This window comes from Ochotona princeps, chromosome 18 (genome assembly GCF_030435755.1).
Source record: "Ochotona princeps isolate mOchPri1 chromosome 18, mOchPri1.hap1, whole genome shotgun sequence".
Taxonomy (NCBI): Eukaryota; Metazoa; Chordata; class Mammalia; order Lagomorpha; family Ochotonidae; genus Ochotona; species Ochotona princeps.
Window position 1 is genome coordinate 5686426 of NC_080849.1, and position 17459 is coordinate 5703884.

The 17459-nt window shown below is 41.0% G+C and overlaps 1 protein-coding gene across 6 annotated transcripts in view; it reads left to right on the forward strand.

Annotated features, from left to right (window-relative positions):
* RTTN (rotatin) overlaps nucleotides 1–17459 on the forward strand; it is a 125965-nt gene that overhangs the window by 43940 nt on the left and 64566 nt on the right. For 5 of the 6 annotated variants that reach the window (XM_058676881.1, XM_058676877.1, XM_058676876.1 and 2 more), the window contains 7 exons: nucleotides 119–218; nucleotides 1511–1599; nucleotides 2171–2288; nucleotides 3774–3870; nucleotides 4800–4868; nucleotides 7670–7858; nucleotides 8864–9103. In XM_058676881.1, coding sequence (XP_058532864.1) covers nucleotides 119–218; nucleotides 1511–1599; nucleotides 2171–2288; nucleotides 3774–3870; nucleotides 4800–4868; nucleotides 7670–7858; nucleotides 8864–9103 — 902 coding nt within the window. Of the gene's footprint in view, nucleotides 1–118; nucleotides 219–351; nucleotides 468–1510; nucleotides 1600–2170; nucleotides 2289–3773; nucleotides 3871–4799; nucleotides 4869–7669; nucleotides 7859–8863; nucleotides 9104–17459 lie in introns of those variants that run through there. The other variant, XM_058676880.1, reaches the window with a different exon arrangement.

The following is a 17459-nucleotide window of genomic DNA, read 5'->3' on the forward strand; positions in this document are numbered from 1 at the left end:
GTCTGGGTTACTTGGCTAATTTAGTTTCCCGAGCTTTTTATTTTTATGGCATGAACTGTATGATTTTATTAGAGAATTGAGAACATATGAAACGTTTCCCTTCTTTCTTGATTTGTAGTTGGAGATGGTTGAAAAGGTTTATGAAATTTTCACCTCAGATGATGTTGATGTTCTCTTGAGAAAGTCAGCTGCGGAACAGTTGGCTGTCATCATGCAAGGTAACTGTTCTACCTGCTACTGGAATTCTAGAATGTTGTGTAAGTGCTAGGCCAGGTCTGGCCTGTTGCCTGTTTGTCTTTACAACCCTCAAATTGAGAGTGGTTTGTACATAATTAGCGTTGTTAAAAAAACAACCCCTCACCGGATCCGCAGGACCCGCGGTGGAGATATGTTGTCCACCAAGCCCGACATATTGACTACTTGGTGCTCACACAGGTGCACTTGCGTCACCAGATGGTTTAGAACTGGTATATTGATAGCCACTAGTTCAATATCAATGTCTGTTTGCTTTTCTTACTGAGAGTAAAGGAAGAGAATGTGTCTGCAGGTTGGTGGATACTTGCAACAAGTGCATAAGCAGTTAGAATTTTTAGCTCTAGTAACTTCTCTCTTCCCGTGTGTGTAATTCTTGTTTTTTTTTTTTTTTTTTTGAGATTTACTTACTATTTTTTTATTGGAAAGTCAGATTTACATAGAGAAAGAGACAAAGATCTTCATTCGCTGGTTTACTCACCAAGTGGTCACAAGGGCCAGAGTTGAACTAATCCAAAACCAGGAGCCAGGAGCCTCTTCCGGGTCTGCCACGCGGGTGCAGGGTCCCAAGGCTTTGGGCCAGCCTTGACTGTTTTCCCAGGACACAAGCAGGGAGCTGGATGGGAAGTGGGACTGCCGGGATTCGAACCGGTGCACATATGGGATCCCGGCGTGTGCACGGCGAGCACTTTAGCCATGAGACAACTGCACCAGGCCTTCTAAGTGCTTCATTAAAGATACAGAATGTGACTGTTTGTTGAAAAGTTCATGTTCTTCAGAATAGAGCCCTTTGAAATCCATTGCCTTTTATGTTTATTAATAGTTGAAAAATAAAGGCATTTTATTATGAAGGAAATTTTAGTGTAGTAAATTGTATTTACACATTTGCTTGTAGAGAATTCTTAATACTTTGAATTGATAAAATTGAGAAAAATTCCAATGAAACAGTTGTAAAGAAGATAATTTGCTACGTTCAAATAAAAAGTTGTTTATATACTAAAAATTCTAGTACTTTTCAAAAAGTCTGAAGTGGTTTACATAATTTTTCTTAAATGATTTTGTCTTCTAGAAATGGAATGTCCATATTATAAATTTTCAAATTATGCATATATATATATATATATATATATATATTCAGTAAAATGTTTCATGTTTTAATATCCAGGCATTTTTGGCAGTGCGAAAGCTTTGGATATCTGATCTTTTTATTTCAAAATATATTCATAAATTTTAGTAACTTAGCGTTTTTTTTTTGCAGATATTAAAATGCATACTGTTGTTAAAACGTTATGCTTAATTGACAAGATAATTGGGTACTTAAGTGAATGTGTGGGTCAACATGGGAAGGTAAGGATAATGTACATCTAGATATGTTTATTAGTTACTGCTTTTGTTAATTACATTTGAAATTGAATTCAGCTGAGTTTGAGTGCTTGGATTTTAAATTCCAAGTAACAGTATTGTCTCATTCATTGCATTAGAAGTACGGTCTCTGTAAAGGAAACATGGTCTTAAAATTTGCACAAGATATAAGGATTAAGTAGAAAGCATACAGGTGTTTTAGTGGTCATTTCTGTGTTACTTATATTTTAGTTTCACATACATATTTTAAAAGATTTACTTTGAAAACAGAGTGACAGGTGAAAGCCAACACCTGAACCCCGTTTCTGTGTGAACGGCGGGGACCCCGGGCCTGGGCCGCAGAAAGGCAGCCTGGACCAGAGCAGATGCTGTAGTGTGAGCTGTGGGTGTTCCGCTGGTTGCTTACCGCTGGGTCACAGTCCCCCCCCCCCCCCACCAGTTTCACATAATTTTGACTGAAAGGCTTAACATTTAAAATAAAGTAATAACATTATGGTATGTTTTGTCTTACCTTCAGTTTGGGACAGTTGCTAGCTGTCTCTTCCTCTCCTGGCAGGTGATGGAGTGTCTGGTCCAGCCGTGCCTCGCGCTCCTGAGGAAGGTTTTGTGTGCTGACCCAGTAGTGCGCGTCTCCCTCTCGCAGCAGCCTTCTCTCTTGATCCTGTTATTCAGAGGTGAACAAAAAGTCTTAGTAATGAGATCAGTCTTAAGTTCTAAGTGCTTATTCATTAATTGTAGGTAACTTTTACTTTTCATTTCACTAATGAATAAAGGAGTTTATTAGTGAATTTGCTATTGAAAAACTTACAGTGGGACACATTTAATTTTTGAAACATTGTTTTAAAAGGCCAGGTTATAAAGAAGGTGTAGAAGAAAGAGGGAGGGAGGGAGGAAGAGAGAGGTATATTTGATCTGTCTGTTGGTTCACTCCTGAAGTGGCTGCAGTGGATGGGGCTGGGTAGACAGGAGCCAGGGCTTCATGTGCGTCTCCCGCGTGGGTGCGGGGCCCCAGTACTGGATCCTCCTCCATTGCTGTGGTCTCATTATCAGGGAGCTAGCTTGGAGATGGAACTGCCAGTCCTTCAGCTGGTGTCCACAGGGATGCTGGCACAGCCACAGCACAAGCCCCTTGTTGACTTTAAATCATATTCATTATGTAATGATGTTTTTCTTTTTTCATTGAGGGCAAACATCTTTGAAAACTATATTTCTTGCTATTTTCCTAAATAGTAACTATTCTGTTATTCCTGTGTGATTGTTAGGACCACCATTCATTTTTGTTTAGAATTTCATGTTTTAATTATTGAGAAATTGTGGAAGTAGGAAGTGAAGCTTATTAATGTTAGAGTATTTGATCAGGCCACTTACTTATGTAGCGATAGAGCTGGCATTATTTTTTTTGGAAATTATCTACTTTTGCTTAAAAGTCAGAGTTAGAAGTAGAGTCAGAGAGACATCTTCTGTCCCCTGGTTCACTCACCCAATGACTGCAGTGGCGGAGTTGGGCCAGGCCAAGACCAGGAGCCAGGATCCTCTTTTGGTCTCTTATGTGGGTGCAAGGGCCCACTGCTTTCCCTGGCCATTAGCAGAGAATTGGATCAGAAAGGGAACCCCTTAGATTCACAGTGGTGCCTATATGGGATGTTGGTGCCAAAGGCAGAGGCTTAGCTTGCTACGCCATAGTGCTGGCATCTAGAGCTGGCATTATCCAAGTATTTGTATTTGTTGAGAACTCGTTCCTTTTTCATCATTTTGTTATAAGAACAATGAAGCAGGAATATGTTTTGGAGTCAAGTCCAAGCTCTATGGTTATACATTGCTAGTAAATGATAGCAGTCGTAAGACAGGTCTTTCAATAAGGATACTTTGGTCACAATTAAGTGACCTGGCAAAATCTTTCTAGAAAGTGATGCTGCATGGTGTCTGGCTAGTTGGTGTGCAGGTGTGGCTTCTAGAGCAGCAGTCTGCGTCCTGTGACGACCAGAGCCCTGCACACTGGCCGTCGGCTCCCTGTTCTTCTGCACAGGGAAATGCATCGCAGCAGAGTGATGGCTGTGTTTCTGGGTCTGTGTAGCCTTACCTTGAAATTCAAAAGATTTCTTCAGTTGGAGGTTCATTTTTTCAAGGAGTAAAAAATTTCATATTTTTTTATTCATCAGTTTCCTTGATATTTCATGAAGACTGTACTGTTGTGACTGAAGTTGGAGCATTGCTTTGTCTTTTGTTATTTGATGAAGTATCAAGAATGGATATGTGGTAAGACATAAAAGCTTTTTTTTTTTTAGTGTTGATTACTCTAGGCTTTTGGTGCAATCTATAGCAGTGTCCTTTGAAATAAGACTTGTGGTATGATATTTTGGGTTAGCTAGATGGTATTAAAAAACACTGTCACAAAAAGTCACCGTGATATTTTTAACATGATGAAGTACAGAATTAAAAATTACTACAATGATTTTTGTCTATGGCATTTTTAGTATATACCTTCAACTTTGTGTTTTTTCTTTAATGTCTTTTATTAAATAATTAGGAAGACGGTTAGGTTGATAGCATCTGATTAACGCTGACCATGAGCAGGGTTTGTGGGGGGAGGTGCCCGGTCCGCCTGCCGGTGCAGCTGCTGCATTATGGCCATCGTTTAGCATACTGGATTTGTAAAGAAAAGCGTAATTTATTCTGCCTGTGCAAAATTCAGGTAGTAGCAAACATGTTGCGACTTTGCTAAATAGTAGATCCAGTTTCAACTCTTTTTTTTTTTTTTTTTTTTAAAGATTTATTCATTTTATTACAGCCAGATATACACAGAGGAGGAGAGACAGAGAGGAAGATCTTCCGTCCAATGATTCACTTCCCAAGTGAGCCACAACAGGCCGGTGCGTGCCGATCCGAAGCCGGGAACCAGGAACCTCTTCCGGGTCTCCCACACGGGTGCAGGGTCCCAATGCATTGGGCCGTCCTCGACTGCTTTCCCAGGCCACAAGCAGGGAGCTGGATGGGAAGTGGAGCTGCCTGGATTAGAACCGGCGCCCATATGGGATCCCGGGGCTTTCAAGGCGAGGACTTTAGCCGCTGGGCCACGCCGGGCCCCAGTTTCAACTCTTGATTGTATTTTTAGGCAAGGAAATAAAAGAAGGTGTGTTACGCAAACTCAAATCAACTTGATGTTTTTGTTTTGTGCTTTAAAATAGGTCCGTGGATCCTTCCACTAAACCTTCATTGTCAACAGCCTTCAGTTTGCCTGTTTCAATTTTCAGAAGGTAAAGAATTTATTTCTGATTTTCTCTTTTTTGTTGTTAAAAATTTATTTATTTTTATTGGAAAGGCAGATATACAGAGAGGAGGAGAGACAGAGAGGAAGATCTTCCGTCCGATCATTCACTCTCTAATTGAGCGGCCGCAACAGCTGGAGTTGAGCCAATCTGAAGCCAGGAGAGTCTTCCGGGTCTCCCACACGGGTGCAGGGTCCCAAAGCTTTGGGCCGTCCTCGACTGCTTTCCCAGGCCACAAGCAGGGAGGTGGATGGGAAGCAGGGCCGCCGGGATTAGAACCTGCGAATATATGGGATCCCGGTGCGTGCATGGCGAGGCCTTTAACCACTATGCTATCGCTCTTGGCCCTATTTCTGATTTTCTTTAAGGATAAAATAATGTTACAGAAAGGGAAACCGTGATCTCTACATTTTAAAAGGTTCAGTTATATTTAATGATATAATTTGTAGTGCTTTTGTGTTTAAAGATTTCAGTAAGTATACCATCCTATCATTGAATTTTATCTTGGTAACCTTCAGAGCTAAGCAGAGCTGGAGGATCCTTGGAGTGCACACTCATGGTTCAGCATGAAGTCGTTAGTGCTCGCCTGTGGTCTAAGGGCTCTCTCCCTGCATAGGCTTATGCTTATGTTTATGTTGAACTGCCACCTGACACCTCCTGGAAGACTGCAGGCTTCAGTGAGGGTCACGTGCTGCACCTGGTTTTCCAGTCGTCTTTAGACTTTTTTTCATAAAAATATGTTTTTCTTTTAAAGGTGCGTTTGTTAATATGATGAACTAATTTCAAGTATTTCATAGGTACAATTCTAAGAAGATAACCATTTTGTTCTATAATAACTACTACATATCAGGGGAAACATTTTTCTTTTGTTCCCACTTAAGTTTCATTGCAAAAGGCAAAATTTAATGTTTTTATTGCTGATTCAGTCTCCATTTGGTTATTGGTCTATTTAGGCTTTCTATGTTTTTATGACTCAAATTTTGGTAGATTGTGTATATTCAGGAATATTCATTTCTTGATTTTTCCAATTATTGACATTTAGCTATTTGTAGTCATTCATGGTTATTCTTTATTTTTGATGGATCTGTTTTAGTATTTCCTTTTCTTCTCTGATTTTATTTTTTATTTGAAAGGTAGCCAGAGAAAGATATAGACAGAAAGATTGTTTACTCACTGGTATAGTTTCCAGATGTTTACAATAGTCCAGAAATGTGCCAGCCCAATGCCAGCAGCCTAGATGTCATCCGGGTCTCCCGCTTGGGCTGTAGGACCGAAGTGCTTCAGCTGTCAGCTGCAGGTGCGTTAGCAGGATCTGTGCCGTGAATGGAAGCTCTGGGACTGGCAGCACGCACCCTGACATGGGATGAGCATTTACCACGCAGCAGTCTGAATGCTCTTGTCTGAAGTGTCTTTGTTCGTTTTTGAAGAAGTTTCTTTATTATTTAATTTAATGCAGTTATATTAGCAATTTACAAATAACCTAAAACTATTTTGCTTTCTGTTTCTGCAGCTGATAGCTCAAGTACTTGGGACCGTATGTGTGGTGCAGTAATGCTGGCTCTGCTACCATTTCAATACCTTGTTGCCGTGTCCCCCTTGAGATAGTTTCCGTTCCATTCCTGCCATCTACGTGTGTGAATTTCTAGCTCCTGGCTTCAGCCTGGTCCAGCGATGGCTGTTCAAGGCTTTTCGGAAGTTTCCCAGCTGAGGGGCGATCTCTCCCTGCCTGCCTGCCCTTCCCTTTTCTTGCTCCTCCTCCTTCCCTCTCTCCTTCTCTTTCTCTGTGTCTCTTTCTGTTTCTCTTTCTCTACTTCTCTTTCATAATAAATAAATAAGTAAATAAATAAATTTTAAAAATGGGAAAATTAGAGGTCTGGGATGTGTCCTCCTGTGTCTTGCTAAATACCTTCAGATGATTTCTGTTGGTTTAAGAGTCTATCTAAAAAATATTTCTAGATTCTGTTGCTGAGTTTGGTGTAACTGCTTTTTCAAATGAAAATAGTAAGTTGCAATTTACTTACATAGTGATGTCTGTGATTAAAGTAGTTCATTGAGCTTTTTTTTTTTTTTTTTTAGATTTATTTTTATTACAAAGTCAGATATACAGAGAGGAGGAGAGACAGAGAGGAAGATCTTCCGTCCGATGATTCACTCCCCAAGTGAGCTGCAACGGGCCGATGCTGCGCCGATCCGAAGCCGGGAACCTGGAACCTCTTCCGGGTCTCCCACGCGGGTGCAGGGTCCCAATGCATTGGGCCATCCTCGACTGCTTTCCCAGGCCACAAGCAGGGAGCTGGATGGGAAGTGGAGCTGCCGGGATTAGAACCGGCGCCCATATGGGATCCCGGGGCGTTCAAGGCGAGGACTGTAGCTGCTAGGCCACGCCGCCGGGCCCGTTCATTGAGCTTTTTAAATTTCGTTTTGATGATTTGTAAATTGGGGGAATCAGGCCAGATAAATATGTGTGAATAATAAGTAGCTGTGTTTTGACGTACGTATTTGTGTTTTAACTGAAAACCTTTGTATTTGGTTCGCTGTGGATCATGGGCCCTGGTTCAGGGAATGTTAAGTATCATTGCAGTGACTTTCAGATGACAGTAGAATGTGGTAAGTCTGAAGGAAGCAGTTAAAGGTGATGCTTCTGGAAGTTTAGAGTAGGATGGAGGAATAAGACCCAGTGTGCAGTGTAACATCACTGACATGGGGCATGCTGCCTAAGTTCGTATCTGCCGATCTTTGGAGGAGTATCTGCAGCTTTGGAAGTTTGTGTTTGTCTGTGTTTTCTTCAGGTATCATCTCCCTGTGTATGTCGTTGGCCATCATGCTGTGAGTCCTCACTCCATAGTTTTGCCATTATCTGCGGATTGTTTGGCCTTGAAACCCGTCTCAGACATGCTGCGGATAGCTTGGAACCTGTCGTGGTATCATGGGAGTGATCATTTGTTGAAGCATGTGAACTCTGGAACAGAAGTCCCAGAGTAAGCTGTTATGTCTACTTGAAAAAGCATTTGTAGTAAATTAATTGTAATTAGTTCGGATTTCTTTCTTAGGTTTGTAGTTTTTTCACTTGACATCATTTGATTTTCTGTTTTCCTGAAGTTTGTCATTTTAACTGTTTTATATCATAAAAAAGGAAGCAAATTTGGTATATTTCATAGACACATTTTAAGGACATAGTGGTATGACTCCCCATTGTATCCTGTTTTCTTATTTTTTGTTACATTTTTGCAATAATGTATTTTCCTTTAGAATCACAAACTTGACTCTCCACTGAATAACGTATTCAACAAGTAATAATTAGGAAAGCCACTGTTCCTTAACAGGCAAGGGCAGTAAACAATAACCAAGTCTCAAAATAACAGTGCCACTCATACATTATTTGTACTCTGTGTATTAATTACTATAAATCAGGGTAAGCACGTCTTTTGGGGGACTGGCCAATTTCATTACACATAATGGCCGTTACTTTTAAAAATCTATCACATAAGGAACTTTAAAACATACTAAGCTGTATGCTACGTTAGACATTATGCAAGGAGTCTTTAAAATGTTGGTGGAAAGTGAGTATTCACAAAAAAAATCATGAATTCAGGAAGTTTTTTTCACCATGAAACAGTTATTTATTAATTCAATTTCCCATGAAGTATCCTTATAATGAAATTTGGTTCGTTAATGGATGTACAGTACTAGGAATAGAGCCCTGAATTAGAGTAAGCTCAACAGATATATGTATTTTGAATATCTTAATATTTGAATCTGTCTTTCTGTATGAATACAAATATTTCAGTAAGGAAGAACAATTCAATATGAACATTTGAGATGCTTGTGTAAAAACTGTTCTATCCATCTTTTGCTGTAGGTCAACTTGTAATTACAAGAAAATAAAAATATAACGGAATTTTGGGTAGAGAATTCTTCACAGAAATAAATGTGAGCTTCAATTTAAATAGTTTTTATTGCTCTGTCTTTCTGATTTCATCTAGATTTTTAGATGACTTGAAGTTATCCTCAGAGGACATCCTTTGTCTGAAGGTAACACACGTGGCCAGCGGGCTGCAGGACTGCCTGCGTTCCATTGTCCAGGCTACAGCGCACAGGGAAGTCAGAGCTGCTGTCGCTAGGATGGATTTTTATCTTCTGAATGACAGGTTGACTGTAAAGGGTGGCGCTGGCTCATGTGGGCCTCCCTTCAAGTCCTTGCCTTGGCAAACTGCCCTCAACAGGTGAGTGTACACTGAAGACTGCGGGTTCAAAGACTGGACTGAGTTGTATCTGGGCTCATCTCAAAACCTTTGAAGATCAGAGTGTGTGTTCTCACTGTTGCTGTCATGAGGGAAATGCTTTTTTTTATGGAATATGACTCCAGGATATTTATTACGTGTAACAATAGCAAAAGAGAAAAAATTTATTTTAGTCACTGCATTTTTGAAGACAACAAACTTACATTTACTATCGTTTCTTTTTTTTTTTTTAAAGATTTATTTATTTTTATTACAAAGTTGGATATGCAGAGAGGAGGAGAGACAGATCTCCCGTCCAATGATTCACTCCCCAAGTGAGCGCAACGGCCGGTGCTCTTCCGGGTCTCCCACACGGGTGCAGGGTCCCAAAGCTTTGGCCGTCCTCGACTGCTTTCCCAGGCCACAAGCAGGAAGCTGGATGGGAAGTGGAGCTGCCGGGATTAGAATCTGCACCCATATGGGATCCCGGGGCGTTCAAGGCGAGGACTTTAGCTGCTAGGCCACGCCGCCGGGCCCTACTATCGTTTCTTAAAGTTTGGTTTCATGAAACTGTTAGAGTAAGGCGTGGCTGACGTCAGTGCAGGTTCTGTCCATATTACGAACGAGCTGAAGCAGCAGATGGATGAGTAGGCTTGGTACACCTGCCAGGGGCTGTTTTGCTTTGCGTTTGTTTTGTTCTTAAGCAAATTATCTCATTTTTCTTATTCTGAATTTCATGAAGTTGATTGCCATGTGGAAGTCCTTTGATAGTTATTGGAAAGGCTGTAGCTTGTACGTTTAGCGCATTTAACCGGTAGCAGATGGCTGCATTTGAAACAAGAATGATAAGCAATTTTTCATTTTGGTGTTCGTGTGACTTCAGTATAAAATGTCTAACTTTTTTTTATTAAGCATGAAGTTGTGATTTCCAGAAATGCTTGGTTAAATGAGCTTCCAAAAAATAAGCCCTTTTATTTAGTTTTGTTTTAATAATTGGGATATGTCATTAGATTTTTCGGTGGCGTGCTAAAACCAGCCAGTACTATTTTGTCAGAAAGCTGATGCTTAAATTTTCAGAATTTTTGCAAGTATTTAGATTTTTTTAATGAAAATTGATTTATTTATTTGAAAAGGCAGCAAGGGAGGGAGAAACCTGAAAACAGAGACGACGTGACAGGTATCTTCCAACTGCTGGTTCACTCCCCGTATGCTTGCGCTGGCAATGCCTAAAACTCCAGCTGTGCCTCCCACGTTGGTGGCAGGGCCCAAGGAGTGGGACTGTCCCTTGCTACTTGCAGGGAGCTGAATTAGAAGCAAAACAGCCGGGACTTGAACCTGCCTGCCCTCATTTATGGGGTGCCAGTGTCACAGTCCGAGCTTCATCTGCTGGGCTACAGCAGCACAACTCTTCCTAAAATGAAACGAAGGGCCAACATTGTGGAACGGTGGGCCAAGCCACTACCAGCAGTGCCAGCAGTGTCCCCTATTTGTGCTGGTTCAAGTCTTGGTTGCTCCACTTCTAGTCCAGCTCCCTGCTAACAGGCCTGAGAAAGTAATGAAAAATGGCCAAGGTTCTTGGGCCCCTGCATCCGCATGAGAGACCCAGAGGAAGCTCCTGGTTCTTGGATTGGACCTGGCCCAGCTCTAGCTATTGTGGCTATTTGGGGAGTGGACCTGTGGCTGCGTGATCTCTCTCTCTTTCTCTTTCCTTCTCCCTCTGTAACTCTGCCTTCAAATATATAAAGTCTTAAGTATGTGAATTAAGTGATTTGTTTGAAAACAAGGGTAATGAATATGTAAAAGCCATCACTTTCTAATCATTTTACTATTACCAGTGGTGTGGAGATTGTACTGCATCTGTTTTATTGAAGTGCTGCATAATGAATGGTTTGTTGCTGTGCAGTAGTGGAATTGTTGCCCAGGACTAATGTAAGTGGCAAGTGCAGAACATGTTTAGGTTGTGTTAGCTCTCTGTATCCAGGGGTTCTGAATTTGTGGGTTCAACCAAGTGCACACTGAAAAGAGTTGACAAAAGAAAACAGCATTTATACTGGGCGTATATAAACTTTTTCTCTTTCTGTTATTTCCGAAATAATATAAGTCAACTCTTTAAAAAAAAAGTTACTTATCGGAAAGGCAGAGTTACCAAAAGAAGGAAAGACAGAATGATCTTCCTCCTGTTGACTCTCTGCCAAATGGCTGCAATGATTGTAGCTAACCTGATCTGGAGCCAGAAGCCAGGAGTCTTCTTGGTATCCCATGCAGGTGCAGGTCCCAAGGCCTTGGGTCAGGCTCTGCTGTTTTCCCAGGCCACAAACGAGGAGCTGGATGGCAAGTGGAGTGGTCCTGGTGGGAATCGGCACCCATTTGGGATGTCAGTATTTGCAGGCAAAGGATCAGACAGTTGAGCCATAATGCTGGCCCTGCGTGTGAACTCTTTACCTAAGGTTTGCATTCTGTTGGCTTCTAAGTAAGCCAAGATGATTTAAAGTATGTGTAGAGATTGCGCATGGAAGGGGTGTGGGTGTCTGCCGATGTTTGTGCCAGTGAGCGTCATGGGGCTTCTGCCCTAAGGATCAAGGAACCTCTTCTTTCATCTTATTGATTAGAGGCTCGTATTTGTACTGCCTAAAATAAAACCTACTCCTGTATTTATCCTGAGGCATGTTTTGCTAAGTAATGTATCAAAAGTATGTATCACATAATTACTTTTTTTTAAGGAAAAAAGTCTAAAAGCTATTTCTGCTTTCAGAAATAAAAGTATGAATGGGCTTTGAGAACTTGTGTTTATGTCCAGTTGATGGAACATCAAGTTTTGATTGGTTAGGATACATTAACACTTATAAAGGAAAAGTTTGGAGTCAGAGTATTCCTTAACAGTCATGATGACAAAAGCTTTGAGGTCTGTTTACTGAGTTTATAAAATTGTATGTACAGATGTTCTAAATGAAATAGTAAGAATCTTATATATATTGTTTTAAAAATAGTATGCTTTGGGCATTTTCTACTCTACAGAGTATACCTTGAGTCCAATTTTAAGAAGTATATGAAATATCTGAATGAATGTCCTCCCGCCCCCCAGAAGTAAGCCTTTCAGGAATAAGAATGTGGATTATAATAATTCTGACTTTGCTCAGATATTTTTGAAATTATCCTCCTACGATATTTTAGATAGTAGGTTTAAACAAGTCTTATGTTACAACATCATGTTTAATTGTGTAATAAAAAATGACATTAATGTAGCCCCTTAAAGATTGGAAAATGAATACTACCCAAAGGTTTAAAAGGGTGTCTCTCTATAAAAAAATGTGTATATATATATTAATATGTATAAATGCATGATAGATACACTGTGAAAATATAGAATACTACAGTGAAGTATCACTGTTTATCACTATCCACATGAATATTTTTCAGTGTGGCAGCAAGCAGTGGTTGCTAGAGTTTTTATGTAGAATACTGTAACTTCTAAAGATAGTTTTATAAGCTGATTATTTTAAGCAATCGAATATTTGTGGCTCTGTTTTGTATGTGAACACTAGCATGGGAATGTACTACTATAATTCCATCTCATTTTGAAAACATTTTAAGAAAATAGGTGGTGTGTGGTTCATTAGAATTACAAGTTAGACATACATTGGTCTTCTTGAAGCAATTCCTATTGACTTTGTGGCTTACTGTCTCTCTGCGCCTTTCCTATTGAAATTACTATTGCTGTTGTCCCTGAGGCTTTGACCATTTTTCTGCTGGACTTTAGAATGATAGATCTGCTGTTTATTCAACTGTCAGCCTTTTGCCATTATTTGTCTTGTGCCTTGAATGGCTCATCTACCTGCCAGGTCTCCTCTCTGGCATGGATGGAGTTCGGAGCCCTTAGTGCGGCATGGAGGCTTCTCCTTGATCTGGCCCTCGTCTGATTTCTCAGCTGTATTTCCCAGCTCTCCCTAACTATACTGTAGTTCTATAAAGTACGCTTTTTTGTAGTTTTGTGAAACTGCTTCGTTCTGGGGCATGCACTTGTTGTTACTTCTTTGCTCATGTTTACGCACTCTTCAGTTTTGGGTCAAGGTCTTCCCTCTTCGTTAGGTGAGTAGGCAGTGATTGTCTTGTGCCTCTGCCGTATGGCTCCTGTACATGTCCTTTCTCCGTATGTACTGGGCTTATTAGATTCCCTTGCTACCCCATATGTACGGCACAGCACGCTGGCTATAGGTGGTGCCTAATAAGTGCTGAAGACTTTATCCCGCATTCAGTCCAACTCCTGGTACTTGAACAGTCCCCTCGGTAGCCCTTTACAGTAGCTGTGTAAGCTCAGCATGAATTCCTGCATGTAGGGGATGTTTGTTTTTACTGGAGTCCAGCTCCAGCCGAGTTCGGAGCTTGGGAAAGGTGCGTGGAGTCGGCGATAAAGAAAGACACGGGGGCCCGGCGGCGTGGCCTAGCGGCTTAAGTCCTCTCCTTGAAGGCCCTGGGATCCCATATGGGCGCTGGTTCTAATCCCGCCAGCTCCACTTCCCGTCCAGCTCCCTGCTTGTGGCCTGGGAAAGCAGTTGAGGACGGCCCATTGGGACACTGCACCCGCGTGGGAGATCCGGAGGAGGTTCCAGGTTCCCAGCTTCGGATCGGCGCGCACCGACCCGTTGCAGCTCACTTGGGGAGTGAATCATCGGACGGAGGATCTTCCTCTCTGTCTCTCCTCCTCTGTGTATATCTGGCTGTAATAAAATGAATAAATCTTAAAAAAAAAAAAAAAGAGACACGGACACTGACACTTGGTGCGTTCTCACAACAGCCCAAGAAAACGCTGCCCTTTTTACTCAGACACCTCGCAAGCTTCTGCACAAACAACTAATTATTCTATTTTTACTTCAAGACTAAGGGGGCATGTACAGACATTTGGTCATTCCATCTGCACTTCAAGGCTAAGCAGGTGCCCCCAAAGATAATTCTGCAAAATACTATATTCATATGCTTCAAAGCAAGCCATTATTTATTCTTCAACAGTAGCCATGGAGCAACAGCCAGGACTCCAAGGCCAAGGCACATGTACCTGTGGTACATTCCTACCACATTTCTATTTCTACAATTTACTCATTACTTAATGGGAAAATAGGTTACAAGGGAAACAACCTAAAATCTAAAACAGAAATTTCAAATATAAAATCACTCTACAAGTATAGATTCTACAACCCTATAAACAATGAAACAATAATCAAAAGCATTTTTCTTTAATAAAAGCATCCTTAATTCCTTAGCTAAAATTATAAAAGTGGCTAAAACAATTGCATTTTCTGTATTCTGAAAAGTTGCAAAGACAGGCTAGCCTTTGAGATAACAATAACTGTATTTACTGCCATAGCAGTTTCAGCCTCACTCCCATCACTTGCATTAATGTTTAGGATGTTTTCAAGCCCCTTCCCAGAAGGAGTGCTACATGTCTGGGCCAAATTCTGAGGCAATGGTTAAGTACCCGATAAGGTGTCCAAACATGGCATGGGCTTAATTGTACTGCTGTGTGTAAATTGTCAAAAGCCCACTCACCAAGACATTATCAGTGACATTAACTCTCAAGCTCACATTGGTTGCAAAAACCATCTCACAGGGACAAACAACAATGCCTCAATAGATTACAGAATTCTTAGTGGGGTGCTTGAGTGTCCATGCAACCAGGGGGTGAAACAGCGTCAAGGTGGTCAGAGAGACTTCCGCGCGGTCCTTGCCAAACACCTGGAAGCTCCCCCAGGCCTTAACACACAGGGGAGCTGTTCTCTTCACACCTTCGTGTTATCCACACCCACTGCACGGACCCCAGCATGTTTTGTTTTTGAGCTATGATTATTATAAATGTTTCCTTCCTTTGAACTGCTACTTGGTCATTTCTACTTACAGACCATCAAAGTAACAGACTCAATCCTGACTTTAAATATGCGTGAAAACTAATCAATCTAAATGTGAATATAATTTCATCTCTACTTTTTCTCCTCTCAGGTTCTGTTTTTACTCTCAGACATACTTCAAAAGCCATGCTATCGCTGCATCTCATTTGTCCATACCATTTCATCAATGTTCTGTTTACTAGGACTCTGATGGACGTGATGGGTTTTAGTAGAGGAGGTCGTATGAGCTGACACCTGTTTAAACAAAGGGGCTAGCGCCTTTCTTTTCCTAGTGCTCTTCCATCATTCAGCAAACATTTGTTGATTGCCTGCCAGGTGCCAAGCTCTTGTAGGAAATGCAGTGCTGTGTACATTAGTAAGGTCTCTGCTTTCATGGAACTTGTGGTTATGGCAGCTGAAAATGAATTCAAAAGTAAGAATATCTCCAGTGAGAAATCTAATACAAAACTGTTTATGAGGGTATTTTAACCTCACCTCTGTGGAGAGAGAGAGGTTCAGGGGGTACGTTTTTAATGTTTTGAGAGAGAAAGGGGATGGGGGAGAGAGAGTCTTCCATTTGCTGGTTCACTCCCCAGATGATTCCACTGTCGGGTGGGCCAGGCCTAAGCCAGGGAACTCTTCTGAGTCTCCCATGTGGTGGCAGGGGTTCAAACACCTGGGACATTTTTTGCTGCTTTTCCCAGACTGTTAGCAAGGAGCTGGGTTGGATGGGGAGCAGCCAGGACTAAAATGGGAGCCCATCCGGGCTGCTGGTTTCTCAGACGAGGGCTTTACCTGCAAATGTAGGCTCAGGGAATGAAGTTTAAGGGCAGACGTTCAGTATAAATAGCATGTTGGAAAGCTGTGGGAGTGGAAGCGGAAAGGTGCCTGGCAAAGGGTAAGTGGCCAAGTTGGGAAAGTGTCTTTGAGAAGTTGGTCGGAGGATGGTGTATTTGATTTTGAGCGATGGGGAGACGGGGCAGAAACAAAAGGTGGCTACAGAGGTGATACTTTCAGATTACATAGGATATCATGGAGAACTTAATCTTTATGATTGTCAAACTTCATCTTACTATAATCCTTTTTCTACTCTTTAGGAATATTTTTCTAATCTTATTTTCACTAATGCAAGCTTTCCACACTGAGCTGATTTGGGGAGGTAGGATAAGGTGGACACTTTATTTTATAATTGTTTTTAAAATTTTTACTTTTCTGAAAAAGAGGAAGAGACAAGTAGCAACAGAGAGGTCTTCCATGCTTTGGTTTACTCTGCACATGGTCACAGCAGTTAGAGCTAAGCCACGCAGAAGCCAGGAGCCTGGAACTGCATTCTGAGGTTCCATGTGGGGCCAGGAGTCCACGTATTTGGAACATTTTCCACTGCTTTCACAAGTGCGTTAGCAGGGAGCTGTATCGCAGGTGGAGCATCTGGGGCTTTTACCTGGTGGCCATATGGGATCCTGGCATTGTAGTTGGTGGCTTAATCTGTTGCACTGCAATATCAGTGCTAGGCTGGGCATTTTAAATGTAAAGTAGGGCTCGGCGGCGTGGCCTAGTGGCTAAAGTCCTCGCCTTGATCCCATATGGCCGCTGGTTCTAATCCCGGCAGCTCCACTTCCTCTCTATCTCTCCTCCTCTCAATATATCTGACTTTGTAATAAAAATAAAATAAATCTAAAAAAAAAAAAAATTAAAAAAAAAAAAATGTAAAGTAACAATGACGTTGTGAAACCCATTTTATTAACAAGTGTAACATGGCCTTGGTGTTGGACTACGCCATTTAGCAACTCTAAACTTGTTGTGTGGCCGTTGACAAACTACCTGTTTTGAGTTTTCTTACCATTGAAATGGAACTTCATTTCACACTTCAGATCATTGTTATAAAGATTGAAAAATTAGTTTTATGCTAAGAGAAAGTCTTGCATAAGAGCAGTGCTTAGTAAATGCTGTATATTATGCTGTCGTTGGGTTTCTTACTAACCTTTTGGTTTACAGATCAAATCCGATTACACTTCTTCCTCATTGCTTGTTTTTAAGTTGTTTTTTTTCTCCCTGAAAGTCTGAATAACATGGCAATTCACCCTCTGTTTCTTTGTTTTTTAAAATAATAATAACAAAAATAGATTGATATCTTTTTACTCTGAACTTGGAAAGAAAGCCTTCCTAAATTTACCTTCCACAGTTTTCTTGCCTGTTACAAACTCTGGTAACATCCTTGCAGGAACTGACTGTCCTTCCTCAGCATTTAGTGCCATGTTTTTAAAATCTTTCAGAGTTGGTTTTGCAGTACTGTGTCTTAGTGAAACATGACATTTCCAGCTTGACAAGGCAACTTCTCCTGGATAGTTAGAGGCTATTTTTTCTCCTTAGATTTCTTTGGCACTTTTTCTGGATTTGGCATTTTTCTGTTACCTTGTATTTTCTTTTCTTTTCTTTTCTTTTTTTTTTTTTTTTTTTTAGTTACGAGTCTATGTTTTCTTTAC